At 43.3% G+C, this 13,887-nt stretch overlaps 1 protein-coding gene across 1 annotated transcript in view; it reads right to left on the bottom strand.

Annotated features, from left to right (window-relative positions):
* The window catches only part of ITPR2 (inositol 1,4,5-trisphosphate receptor type 2), a 485,801-nt gene that overhangs the window by 34,352 nt on the left and 437,562 nt on the right, over positions 1-13,887 (bottom strand). Inside the window, exon 55 of the mRNA XM_080811707.1 lies at positions 13,528-13,688. Coding sequence (XP_080667833.1) covers positions 13,528-13,688 — 161 coding nt within the window. The remainder of the gene's footprint in view (positions 1-13,527; positions 13,689-13,887) is intronic.

Genomic DNA, 13,887 nt, shown 5'->3' with positions numbered 1-13,887 from the left:
TCTGCTGCTTTCTTTTATACACAGCCTCTTCTCCTCAACCTGCTTGATATCTCCTCATCTGTAGCTCATCAAAATGGCACTGCCTGGTAGCACCATCCAACCTTCAGGACGACATATCATGCTCTTCCTATTAGGCCCTAGATTCTTGAAGCAGGACATTTACTTGTCTCTCATTTGTCCCCCCTACCATATCTAACCCCTTGCTACAGACATGGTAGGCACTAAATTAATGTTGTTGAGTAAATAATAGTCTTTTGAGCCCTGAAGTGCTATTCTGATCCTATCTTATATATATTTTAAAATTGAACGTAACATTGACCATGTATCAGATATTCTATAAATATCAACTTGCCTAATCTTCAAAAAAACCCTCTAGGCAGAGATGTTTACCCATTTTACAGATGAAGACACTGAGACATAGGAAGGTTAAGTTACCTGCCCAAGGCTCTGGAAGTTCTCAGTCCATGTTTAAAGCACTAGGCCACGCTGTGTCTCTCTTACACACACAACACCCCATCCCAACTCTCTTTCAACACACCAGACTCTTACATTATTCTTGGTTACTTGGGCCATAACAAGTGAGGTATATGCTAGAAAACAAAGTGAGGAAAACATGCTGCTCTCAAGTAAGAATCGATTCTACAATCCCCAATAAGAGGAATTATCTTTTTACTAATCTGTCAGCGGTAAGTCCTTGTCTTCTAATGATACTTTCAAACTGGATTCAGGGCTTCCACATAGTACTAGGCCCTCAGCTCAGGAAACAGAAATTCTCTGAGGCCCCGCGGCACAGGTGCAGCCTGACACAGCGGAAATTTCCTGACCCCTGCCAGAAGCACAGTTGAATTTCCTCAGGGCTTTAGGCTTCAGGTCTTACAGGAAAATTCACGATCTGGTCCCTAATCAGTGTCGTCCTACAGAGATGGCCAGCAGCACAGAGGTGTAATCATATTAGCGGGAGACTGGGGGATTTAACAGCCAGACTCCAGCTGGGGTTGGTGGAGGGGGCAGTCCATATATGTCCTCCCAGTGAAGACAATGGAAATAGTTCAATTCTGACCACTCCAGAACTCCTGCCACAACGGCTTCCCATTTGTAATATAAAACAAAGAGTAACATACTCAGAATTTGATATAAAAATATTGTAGATATTAGAGTTGTCAGAATTTTAGAACTGGGACAGAAGAGACTTTGGAAACCCCTCAGATTCTCACATGAATGAGGACTTCCTGTGCATGGAAGTCAAACCTCTTCGAAATCACAGACAGAACCACGGCCAAGGGCCTTGACAGCACAACTTGCACCCGGAGAGCTAGAAGAAAACCCTGGGCGATTATCTCTTTGTAAAGTTACAGGCACCTATGCAAATAAACCACCCTTGAGCTTGGCTATTTTTGAACTTCAGATTCTGGTGAACTGGTGTTTTTATGTCAGCTGCATTTGAGATGCTAATCAATAATCTCAGAGCAACAGAAACACTTTGAAACCTTCCTTAAGAGTTCATTGTGACAGTGGTACACCAGTGCAGAAGGAAACTTAGAGAGCTGGAATATTTTATCTAAAACAAAACGTGTGTGCTTTCACAGGGACTTTTTCCAATGCTGAAAGAGACGGAAAAGGTGATTGTACGACTGAAATGTGCAGCAAGTTCTTCACCTGAAGGAGCTTAGAAGGCACTCTTTGGAAGATGAAATTGACTTCCTTTGTTGTTCCCATCACAGAGCCAAGAAAAAGGCAAAGTGCCTCCTTCCCATCCCCTGGGGTGAGCAAATTAAGTAAGGGAGGTAAGGGAGGTAAAATCTGTTCTTATACAATCTTTGTTCTGCTTCCCTTCACAATGTCCCCGTGTGCTCTTGGGGACACTCCTGGCACTATCTCACCATACTCTCTGCGGGAAGATCTGTCCTAACATCACTTGTAAAACTCAGATGGATTCATCAGTGTTTCAAGCAATTAAAATAGGTTAAGTGAGCTCTTGACTTCTGGGTTAACAAAGAAACAGGTGGCAAATGGGCTGGAGTTTGAGTCAGGCCACAAGAGAGGAAGGTTCCTCTGCACCATCTGTCCTAGTGGTGACACTTACTTGACTATGTAACAACAGTGGGGGCTTTTTAGGATCTGCCTTCTGCTCTGAACAGGAAGCTCTGTGACAGGCCACACCTGTCTTGATGTCCTCTGTCCCCCTTTCCAGGGGCTAGCACAGTGCTCGGGACACAGCAGGTAGTAAGTGTTCACTGACTGAATGCAAGTTGGCCATTGTCTAAGCCCTAAGAGGACCACTATGCAGAATCAGTAATGTGATTTGAACATTAAAAGGGTTAAGAATGCTCTGAATCTGCAAAGTAGCATTTAATTGAACCGTTATTAAGTAGCTAAATATTTTAAGTAGAAGTGGAAAGACCAAAAACTTACTGAGCAATAACCCTGAACCAGACATCATGTTAGGCACTAGGATATATGGGATTTTGTTTAAACCATACAAGAATCTTACTAAAGAATACTACCTCCATTTACAGATGAGGAAACAGACTCAGAGAGCTGAGGTAACCTACCTCAGCCACCATTCTTTCGTCAAAACCCCTTGATCTCTATATCGCCCAAAAGGCAACAGATGCCACTAACATGACATTAAATGACAAGTCTTTGACATACAAGAGCTGAATCACTTTTGTAAAGCTCAGCACTTATTTTTCAGGAGTTCCCTTAGCTAAAACTAGTCCAAGACCCAATGGCAATTGGCTTGCCTAATAACCTTACCTAACACAAGAGCTTAATTACCATCTCCCCTAATGACTCATGACATGGCCTGGGCAATGGCTAGTCTATTAAAATCCACTAGACAGAAGTCACGTGGCTTTACGGTATATAGTTCTCATTCCCACAACTTACATTTTGATGGTATCTGTTGCTCTCTGGAAGAAAGCCAGTATTTCTGAATAAAATGTATCAGTCCTAACAATGTGGACATGATTATTCCAGAAAGCCAACTGAGAATTGAACAAGATCTTACAGTAATGAGTAGGACTGGGAAACAAGAATTTTCTTCAGCACAGTGGGAAGAAATCCTTTTATTAAGGTTATGAGAATTGGAGATGTGAGCATCCCTTTGTAAGTTCAAAATAAATGACTTAGGATGGGTCACCATTTCAAAGAGGATTCTGGATGTTGAACAAAATCCAAATCATTTTGCTGTAAACATTTGGGTTTGCAACATAATTCCATACTAAAGCTTATTAATCAATGTTAGGTCACAAGATACCCAAAAGCTGACCAAAGCACTTCTAGGTTCACCTGCAGATGAGAAGTTAAAATCTTCTTTAAGAGTCCTATGAAAATTGTTTTCTCCTTTCTGGAGTTTCTACTTTTTGTTAAGTAAAATCTGTGTGGAAGACTCTTGATATCATCATCATCATCATCATCATCATTGGTAATTATTTGTGTTAATTAATGGTTATACCTCTTTATCTTTTAGCCTAAGGACATGCTTTCTCTGACTTACTGTATGTAGTATCCCTTGATTAGCCTTGTCCTCATCAGTAATGTCATGTATCCTGTGTTCTCTAGTGACTTAATAAATATTTATACTCATTTAATAAACCTTTATTGAGTATCTACTATATACCAGGCACTGTTTGATGCTCCTGGGGCATCCTAGTGATCAAAGAAGACTGAAATCTTATATTCGTGATAGTTTATCTTTTCCAGTGGACTGTCCATTTTAGACTTCTCACCAGAATTCCAGAACCACGTATTCAGTTTCTTATTGGTCCTATGCACTTGGAAACCCAAATAGGACCTAGGCACTTGGATACTATGAGGCATGCTGAGATTATCACCTTTCTCCAACTTACTCCTGCGGAACCCCAATGATTTAGGTTGAGCCACCACCTTCCCCTTGCCGTCAGTAAATCCTCTACCTACACCTCTTCACATCCGCCATTTCTTCTCACTCTCCAGTGGCATTTCACATCAGCCCTCATCATGGCTACTGGGTAATGAACTCATTCTACCTGCTCGTTTTCTTGCTCCTTGATGGTCCCCTCGTATCCATTTCTCACTCCCATGGAACATGCCTTCTAAATATCCATGCCTGACCTTGTCTCTTTGGTTTAAGATTTCTGAAGGGCTTCCTCTAGCTTTCAGGATAGAGTAAAGACTCCCAAGCAAGAGGCCCTTGTGATCTGGATCCTGGTGGTTCCTTTACCTCCCGTCCCCTTGCTTAGCCCCACTCTTTCTCTACATAGGCCCAACTGCTCCCTCCACCAGCTCCATCCTCATTTCCCTGACTTACTCAAGCGTCTGGAATGACCTTAGGAAGCCTCCCTTCCCAGGATGTCCACTCCATGGTGTGTTTTGCCACTGCACTAAGCCATCATCTCTCCTTTGTTGTAGGTTTGTTTCACCAAAGCTTCTGGGAAGCTCAGCCTTCAACCCTAGGCAGCCCAGTGCCTGTGTTTGTTTGACCAGCAAACTTTTCACCAATGGGAAGTAATTTATTGGCTGCATTTTTAAGGCATCTTACTTCATATCTCAACTGAGAGACTAAGAATTCTAATTCCTTAAAATATCGGAGACATCCTTTCCTCCTTTCAGAGATGTCTTTTGATTTTGGTTTTTTCCCCCTACCTTTTCTCCAACACTTGATTCACATAATAATTGATCTTAGTCAAGTTTTGCCTGATTCTTCAGTAGATGAAACATAGCATAAAGGTAAAAATCATAGCGGTTGGCCCCAGAAAAATTTGTAGCTCGGTCCTGGTTCAAGCGCTTATTTGCCAAGCACCTTGGATAAGTAATGAACTTCTCTGAGCCTCAGTTTCCATAAAATGGGTGTAATTAAATAACATGCAAAGCTGCTGGCACATATCATAAATTTTGTTTCCTTTCTTCTTGGCTATGCACACTTTCCCTTTAAGATAAACACCTTGTCTGGAATATATTCCCTTCTATCCCTTCCGTCAAAATCCTTTTCAAGGTCCAACTCTCTTCATCATCTTCTCCATGCCACTGCCCCCGGTCTCTTCAGCCACAAAGACTTGTTGTGTCATCTGTGCCCCTGAGGTTCCCCATTTTATTCATTCCGCCCAACAAATCTACACTCGGCATGCTGGGCGTGAATTTAGGTGCTGGGAATACAGCGGTGATCAAACCAGGTGTGTAAATACCGATGTCATTGTAGAGAGGAATAGACACATCAATACATATAAAAACAATATTAGGGTCAGATTAATTTCGGTGCTCGAAAGGGTGACAGGAGAGAAGTAACTGGAATGGGGGTGTTGGGGAAGCTGCCAGTCATGGAAAGAGTTAGGAACAGGAACTGCAAAGAGCAGGCAGCTCTGTGCCAAGGCTCTGGCCCGGGAAGATGTGCGAATTTCCCAGAAAAGAGCCAATGTGGTTGAACTTTAGCCAATGTAGTTGGCTAAAGAAGGTGGAATGAGGCAAGATTGGTGAAGTAGGCTGGGCCAGGTGGCATAATGGGCCACGCGAAAGAGTGTGGATCTTGTTCCAAGTACCTCTGGAAGGGTTTCAGGCAGGAGCAGAACAGCGCCGTTTGAGATTTCTCCAGATGCCGTGTGTGGGTACGTCTGCTTGACCTCTCACCAGAGTTCTAATGTGCGCTATTGTTTCCAGTGACGGTAGCTGTCTTTTCTATCAAATTGTGGTTCTGTGAGGCCAGTGACCAAGTTTTATTCTTGTTTTGATCGCTGCCTTGTGCGCAGCGCTCCCTGGCAAATTCTTGCCAAATTAAATTGAAATATCCTGCGGCCTCTGTCTTCCTTGCTTGCAATTGTAATAATTATAATTGCAATCCTTCAAATCACTGTAGGAAGCGTGCAGCTGCCACCCAGCTCTGAATGAGCACATTTTTCCTATTTGAATTCCTCTCAGGCCTTCCTGCAACTGTAGGGCCGTCAGCTGACTTCCTGTCTCCCGCCCAGGTCCACTCCCTGCACTGGACTGAATGTGTATAGTTCCGCCTCCACCTCCCACTGTCTGCAGAGCACGAGGCCTGCTGTGCAGCCGGCCTGGCCGGCTCTCAAAGGAAGCATGGCTTCTAGCTTTGGACACCACATGGCATCAGATAAAAACAGAGCACTTAGTGACCATTTGCATGTGCCGGGCACATTACAGACATGGCGTGCCTTCCCACTGGCTGTGCAACTTTGGGCAAGTCATCAGTTCTCTCTAAGCCTGCTTCCTCATGGGCGGGATGGCCACAGTCTTAGCAGAGTGCCTCCCAGGGCTGTAAAAGAGAGGACACACATCAGACACTTAGCACAGCACCTGGCAGAGAGTCAGCATTCATCAGACATCAGTTATATCAGCAGTAGTGCGGTTAGTGCTCGTGAGTTCATTTGGTCCTCATAGCAACTCTGCAAGGAAAGTCTTCTTATATCCTCGGCCAACACTCAGCTGGGACACGTAGATACGACTGTACTAGTTGCTAAGACTACTACAATATTTCTTAGCTGCTGAATGAGCCACTGTCCCAGCCCTCCAAAGGCTCCTCTCCCCCTAGGACACTGCAGCCTTCTCTGCTCAGGTGTTTTCCTTGGGACCCTGGAATCCTCCCCTCCCTCACCCTCAGTCCAGCAACCACAGGGACAGGGACAGGGTCCCGGACAGCAGGAGGCCTCCTGGGACCAGCCAATTCTATTCTTAGTGTAGACTGGCTGGTCGTACTTGCTTCATGGATGGGTAAAGCGAAGTGCAGAGGGAAAAGTCACCCATCGTGTAAACGGAAATCCCAAGAAGTTAAACTTCAGAAGCGATTACCTCGGCTTACTCCTTCTGCTCAGCACTGACTAGAAACACTAACAAAAGCCAGTTTTGGGCTTTGTGAGCCTGGAGAACTATCCCCTGGCTGCCAGCAGATTCTCTGCCTGAAGAGTTCAGGCTCTCGTCTCTGTTCCTAGTCGCACTCCCCTCCACGAAGCTCATTCAAGCACAGTTTGGCCCCAGTCCTTTACCCTCACTTCCGGCCCCGAGGACGCAGTCTTTGAGATGAAGACTCTGTGTACAGCACCCCCGCCCCCCGCCGCCCCGGAAAGTACTTACCATTTCTATCTCTATTTTTACAAATTAAAAAGAAGAGGAGAATGAGGTTAAATGTGGTAATTCATGAATATTATATATGCATATGAAATAAGAAATTAGAATAATGTAGAGAGACCCCACAGTGACAATGAAATCCAGAGTTGGGAAGCGAAAAGGATCCCTCTTAAATTGAAGACACATGTCTGGACTAAAAATATGGAAAGAAATGTGGTATCTCCTTCAACATATACTTTTACTTCTTAATTGTGCATTTTGAGCTGCAAAGACCCCCTTGGTTTGTCTCGAAATGTAAACATTTTTAACAGTGTCTTATGAAGTTCTGAAGCCTTAGGTTTTAAAGACTGAGCAGTTACATAATTGGCTTAATTAGATCCAATTACACAATTAGCATAAATTAGAAACAATAGAATAGGGACATATAATTTCATAGTTATGACACATAACAATAATACAGAAATTAAGTCGGGAAATGCACGGAGGAGGGGTGCGTACAAATCCTTGAAGACTTGATGTCTTTCAGGAGCCCAAACACCTCCCCGTCCAACAGTCACTGCTCGAAACCTGGCTTAACTATAAACAAGACTGATTTTGGGTTCTAGACACAGAGAACATCTGGAAAATTGTTAGTTATTTTCCTCCCTTCTGGAGCTGATGTAAGGGGTGACTAGATTTCTATCTCATTGAAAGGACCATCCCTCTCTTTCAGACATCTCAACAGATTATTGCAAGAAAGAATTCATTCTTTAGGGTGAGTTCCACTGTAAAACCCTCCACTGCACACGTGTGCCCCTGGCCAGGAGCAGGCTCAGACCCTCTCCTGGGATGTAGGCATGAATGCAGGGGGACTGGGCTTGAGAAACACGGCAAGAGGGGATGAAAGTGGCTCTCAGATCAGCCCCATGACTAATACTGCATTCATTATACTTGGTTCAGGTGGCCTAACCCTTCCTGCTGCATCTTTATCTTCCAATTTTAGAAAGAGGGGAAAAGATGACATTGGACTAACGAGAAATGCATGTTCTAAACTCCTGCTGCTATTGTCACATATCTTTCTATAAATTATCTCCAATTACCAGAGGGCTAAGAAAAAAAAATTCATTTGTTAATTTACTAGTTATTTTATTATTCATTGAATAAATGTGTCGAACTTCCTGGGGGAAAGAGACTATTTCTTACTTAGCCTTCTGTATCAAACCCATAAACAGCTGCTAGGAGACAGGAAGCACTCACTGTTTATCAAATTGCTTTTAAGGCATATTACAGATACTACCTGCTCTCCTATTACAAAGAACAAAGGGCTGTGCTGTTCCTGGTTATGGCCTTCAAGAAACGCACAACTCTTTTTTGTGTCAAGATGATGATTATGTTAACCAAAGCATGAGTTAAATTGTCTTAGCAGACATCACCATGATAGCGGGACACCGGACAGGAGTCTGGTAAATAGAAGAGCTTAAAAGAACCCTGTACTGAAATGAGGAAGTGATCCTCAGAAACCCATGGTCCTGGGGGGTGGGGGGGTGGCATGGCCAGCCAGAGTCTCGGTGACAGCCAAGCACAGCGGAGCACACAGGGAAGGTGGCAGGTCTCTGAATGGGCACAATACCTCTCTTATGGGCACCTCTTGTTTTTTTTTTTTTTTTTTTTTTTTTTAAGATTTTATTTATTTGAGAGAGAGAGAGAGAGAGCATGAAAGGGGTGAGGGGCAGAGGGAGAAGCTGGCTCCCTGATGAGCAGAGGGCCTGATGTGGGACTTGATCCTGGGACTCCAGGATCATGACCTGAGCCGAAGGCAGTTGCTTAACCAACTGAGCCACCCAGGTGCCCCGGCACCTCTTGTTTTGATCCTGCTGTTCGCCAAATTAAGTCATAAATATCCCCGACCGCCCCAACCCTATCATAGCAAATGAACACTGAAAATCGGAAAATGTCCTCAAAATGTTAGAGAAACATCTAAAAGCCTTGGGCATTTTTTTCTAATGATCTCAATTTTGTTTTTTCCTCCCCAGTCATCATCCTTTGGGTAATGGGAGAAGCGAAAGGGCTTAGTGATGCTCAAAGGCCATTACTAGTACAGGCTAGAAGATTTATCCTTTTACACCCTTTCTTCCAGTTTATTGGATTCCCTCTCACGATTTTTCCTTTCCAGCATGGGCCTTCCTTTTCCTGTCTCGTTTTCTGTTCCCAATAAATACAAGCTCAAAATATCAATTCTCTTATCAAAAATGAGGGTTTGCTTGCCAGGGGAAAATATATTCCCCAAATGCCTTGATCAACTCACACCTCCCCTAACAATATCCCAGAAGTAGCTTTGTATTCATTCAGGTACTTGGACAGTGGCTGATACTCAAACAGCTTAGTTGAGCTTCTGAAGGCGCGGGAAGGAAGATTTCAATTTCTCTTCACATTTCAGAGTCTTGATCCTATTACTGGATGGATGTGGAGGCACGAGTACATTTCCTTAGATTCTAACCTCTAGAAATCAATTTATTTACAATGTATGATTCAATGCATATTGATATAAATACTCCTTATTGACCTAGTAATCAAGTGAAGCTCTAGAGGTGGAAAAACACACCGAGGAGAGAAATATGCCCCAAACTTGTTATCTTCTCCTTTTCCTCATGCCAGCTTTAGGCAGGAAGACCATCCTAAGGGTCTCGAAGTACAAATCAGCTGCACTTAAACAGGGTAGTGGAATTCAGATAAGTTGTTTTATGAATATGAGGAACTTCCTCATTTTCTTTTGCATAAATCCTTTAGGGTAAAAGGTACATCAATTATGAGGAATTTAAAGCTGCTTTCAAAGCTCTACTGATAAACAAGCACTTAAATCAACTTGGTAAATGAAGCTATTTTTAAGGAGCAAAAATAAAAGTGGTAAGGAAATGTCTGTAAGGTTTCTTTCCAAACTGTTGAGAGTAGTTGCCTCTGGGCTGGGGAGAGGAAATATATAGTCTTTGAACTGACTTGCTTTAACTTGCTCTGTGCTTTAAAATCCCAATCCCTCTCTCTCCTCCTCTCTCTCTTCCTCCCAGAGGATCAGGACTTAAGGCCATAATCTCCACAGAGCTTGGAGTAACAGATTTTCTCATTTGGATTCATTAGCTACAGACTTTTTGAAATGTTCCCAAAAAGGCTCTTCCAGTAAGTGAGCACTCTTCTGTGTAAATGACTTTTTGTTTCCATCCGTCCTGAGCTTAATAATTTCACTCTTCCTTCTCCTGGCCATTGAAATTCAGAAACGGTGCCTGCTGTCTTGGCCATGCCCTGCTTGGATGACAATGAGACAGTTTATATTGGAATAAGCGGGTGAGGGCTCCTCCCTCCCGTCACGGTTCTGGAGAGAGCTGACGGCATAGGATGGGCAGAAACATGGAATGACATGGATCCTTAAAAATTCAAGCACAAGTGCTCGGCCAAAGGCTGGTTTTCATGCTAAGGTGAAAGATGTGTCTTGTGGTAAAAGCCACCTGGTGATGTCCTTATTACAAAACCCAAAGGCTCTGTTTGACCAGTCTCTTCTTCACGCCTTCTCTGCAGCAATTAATGCTGTCGAAACTCTGACGTTGCGAGGCTCATCTCTTGGCTTTTGACACACTCCACATCCTGGTTCCCCTTCTGCCTCTTTTAATGTCTTCCTTTCTACTTCTTTTACTTGTCTTTCTTCTTTTCCTGAATGGGGGATCCCCCAGGTTCTGTCTTGGGCTTTCTCTTCCTTTCTCTTTACACATGCTCTCTTCACCCCTCTCTTCCTAATCTGATGGGTTCAACTGTCACTTCATGTAGACAGTCACAGTGAAAACTGTCAGTTCCCGAGTACCTCCACTGTGCTATCCACGTTTAAAAGATCATCTCACGTATCTCACACCAATCTTCTTCCCTTTGGATGAGGAGGCAGAGGCCCTAATAGGTTCAAAGACTGACCCAAGATATCCCAGACCACACAGCAAGTAAGTGACAGAGCTAAGGTCTGAGCCCAGATCTTCCTGGCTCAAAGGCTTTGTGGTATTGTCACTACCCTGCCCCTCCTGATTTATGACTCATCTTCTAGACTCATTTCAAAATCAACAAGTGTTCTTCTCTGACCAGCCTTTCCTCTTGCAGAAGACCTTCTGTAACTGATACAACACCTTTCTCCCAATGACCAGGCTCACAACCTCAGGTGTCTTGGCCTCATCTTGTAGTCTACTGCCTCCCCTGATCCTCCCTACCCCTAATCTCATCAACTGCCAAATACCACCTCTGATTTCATCTTTCCCCTCTCCCAACCAGCCTACATACCATGGCCTGACTACTGTTCTAGGCCACATCATTCCCACAGTGAAATCCTTCAGTGGCTTCCCATTCCTGATGAAATGACAGCCCAAACTGACACTTACCACCAAAAGTCCAATCTACTTTCTCTATCCTATGTCTCAGAGCTTCTTTACAAGTGGACTATATATCAGTGAAACTGGGCCAATGCCCCCTGGGTGTCTGAGTGTTCCGTCTCTATGCCTTTGTTCAGGCTGCTCCCTCGTACTGGAAATCAGTCTTAATCCAACAGACAGCCCCAATCTACACAAATCCTTCCCTGTCTGATATACTGCCCCCAACACCCCCCCCCCCAAACACACATTTCCCTTCCACCACCTCTCAGCTGGATGTCACTCTGTATCCTTAAGCCTTCACAGATTTTCATTTGTTCCACTCTTGGGGAATTTCGCCTATTCTACTTTTGGCTTGTTATTCTCCTCTCCCTCTTATTAAACTCCAAATTCCTTGGCAGAAAGGGAATGTGTCGGACTCCTCAGTGCTTTCCCCAAAATCTTTTAGTCCAAGGGATGCAACAGATGCCCAGTAAATATGTATTCATTCAATTGACTCAAACTTCGATAAAATACAGCAATGTGAAGTTACATTTTAAACATAACATTCTACGTGTTTTTCCTCAGCAAGCAGATGCAAACTATTTCACAAAGATGGTCCTTGGGCATCTTGAGATCAAGAATGTCTAAATAATGGGTATGAATGCCTATCTTCAAACTGATTACATTTTTTCCTAATGTAGATGGGAGAGAGGGCAGAAAAGGAAACATGGGGGGAAAAAAAAGAAACAATATTAAGTTCTGCCCACTGTCCCATAAAGAATGACAACTTCATGGCAGGATGCAAACCTCCGTGCACACAGAACAATTTATAGGGGCGCCTGGGTGGCTCAGTGCGTTAACCCTCTGTCTTTGGCTCAGGTCATGTTCTTGGGGTCAGGAGATCGAGCTCAGCATCTGGCTCTCTGCTCAACAGAGAGCCTGCTTCCCCTCTTTCTCTGCCTGCCTCTGTGGCTACTTGTGATCTCTCTCTCTCTCTCTCTGTCAAATTAATTAATTAATTAATTAATTAATAAAATCTTAAAAAGGATGCAAGTCAAAAAGAAAAAAAAACATGAAAAATCCTTAGCAATAAAAATTCAATTTACACGTAGCTCTCCTGTGACACATAAATATTGTCAGATAAGATACATTATTGCAATGTTAACTTGCTCTTACTAATATGTTACCTGCCAAACATAGTCTTTGGTTGCTCCCTCTGTAGTTTATGTCTTCCTACAGGCATGATCAGCTTCCAGAAGGAAGGACCCACAGCTACCTTCATCTGGCTCTCCCAAAGCTTCAGCATTGGTGCTGACTACATGTTACCCCGGGACCAGGCTGCAAGGAGGATCTTGCCTCTTCTAAAGCTTCACTCTCAAATAGTTTTGTAAGAAGGGTTTTGAGAAAGAAAGTCCAACAAACAGTGTGTTTAATTATAAGAATATAGGCATTGATTTCAGACGCATCAATACTCACTAAATGTACATCATAACACACTAATGTAACTCTGACTTCTCTTTAAGCCACTTAATTTTAATCTTCTGTAAAACAGAAGAAAGTCCAAGTCAGGGACAACCACAGCCTCTGCAACCAATCTTACTAAAGAGTTAGAAGCAAGTAGGTATGGAAGAATCAGTGCCAATCGTCAGCAACAACCCAAACTATATATAGACAGGACGCCAGCGTTCTCCCACTGAGACCAAACACTATGCTCTTCCCAAACATGGTTCAATTTTTTAAACTCCTGATTTCTGAAATACAAGGAATTTCTTAGAGTATGACTCTTCTGTTCCCATTTGACAATGGGAAAGTTCTAGATTTGGAGAACTGAGACACCAGCAATGACACGAGGTCAGAAGATGACAGTCAGGACTGAGATGGTGCCAGGGAATTCTTCAGTAAATATCCTCACGCACTTGAGACTTCAATTTGGTGTCTATAACCAAGAAGTCCAGTGATTTAGGCAGCATGAAGGTTCTTCAGTGACTGATAGTCCTGTTAAGAGGTTAACAAAATGACTGGGAGAACGTCTATGTTTTGGGAGAAGGGGAGGGTAGTAAAGGGGAGAGCACACACAGGCAATGTAGTCGCAGGTTCAAACGCTCTCATCACTTACCACGATCATCTGAGCCACATAACTTTCAGGTCCAGTGTATTCAGTTGGGTCTTTAACCTTTACCAGGACAAGGAAGTACAAATAATGCCACATATTGTGTTCTGACTTGATGTGCTCCTCAAATGAAACCGTTTTATTATCAAACTTGTCCCTCTCAAGTCCTGCAAAACACAAAAAGCACAACGTATGTAATTTGTCAGTTCATTAGCACTCACTTCTTAGTGTAAAAACAAGACATCACAATTCTGTGAATAAAGGCTTTCCGTGAGTGTGCTGATTTAGGATGTCATGATCCAAAACAGCATAGGACACAAGACCTCCAGAAAAAAGGCCAGAGTTTGTAGATTGCTTCCAAAGTAA

Source organism: Martes martes (genome assembly GCF_963455335.1).
Source record: "Martes martes genome assembly, chromosome: 8".
NCBI classification, from domain to species: Eukaryota; Metazoa; Chordata; class Mammalia; order Carnivora; family Mustelidae; genus Martes; species Martes martes.
Note: the sequence above shows the minus strand (reverse complement) of the source record. Positions and strands in the feature narration are given on the sequence as shown.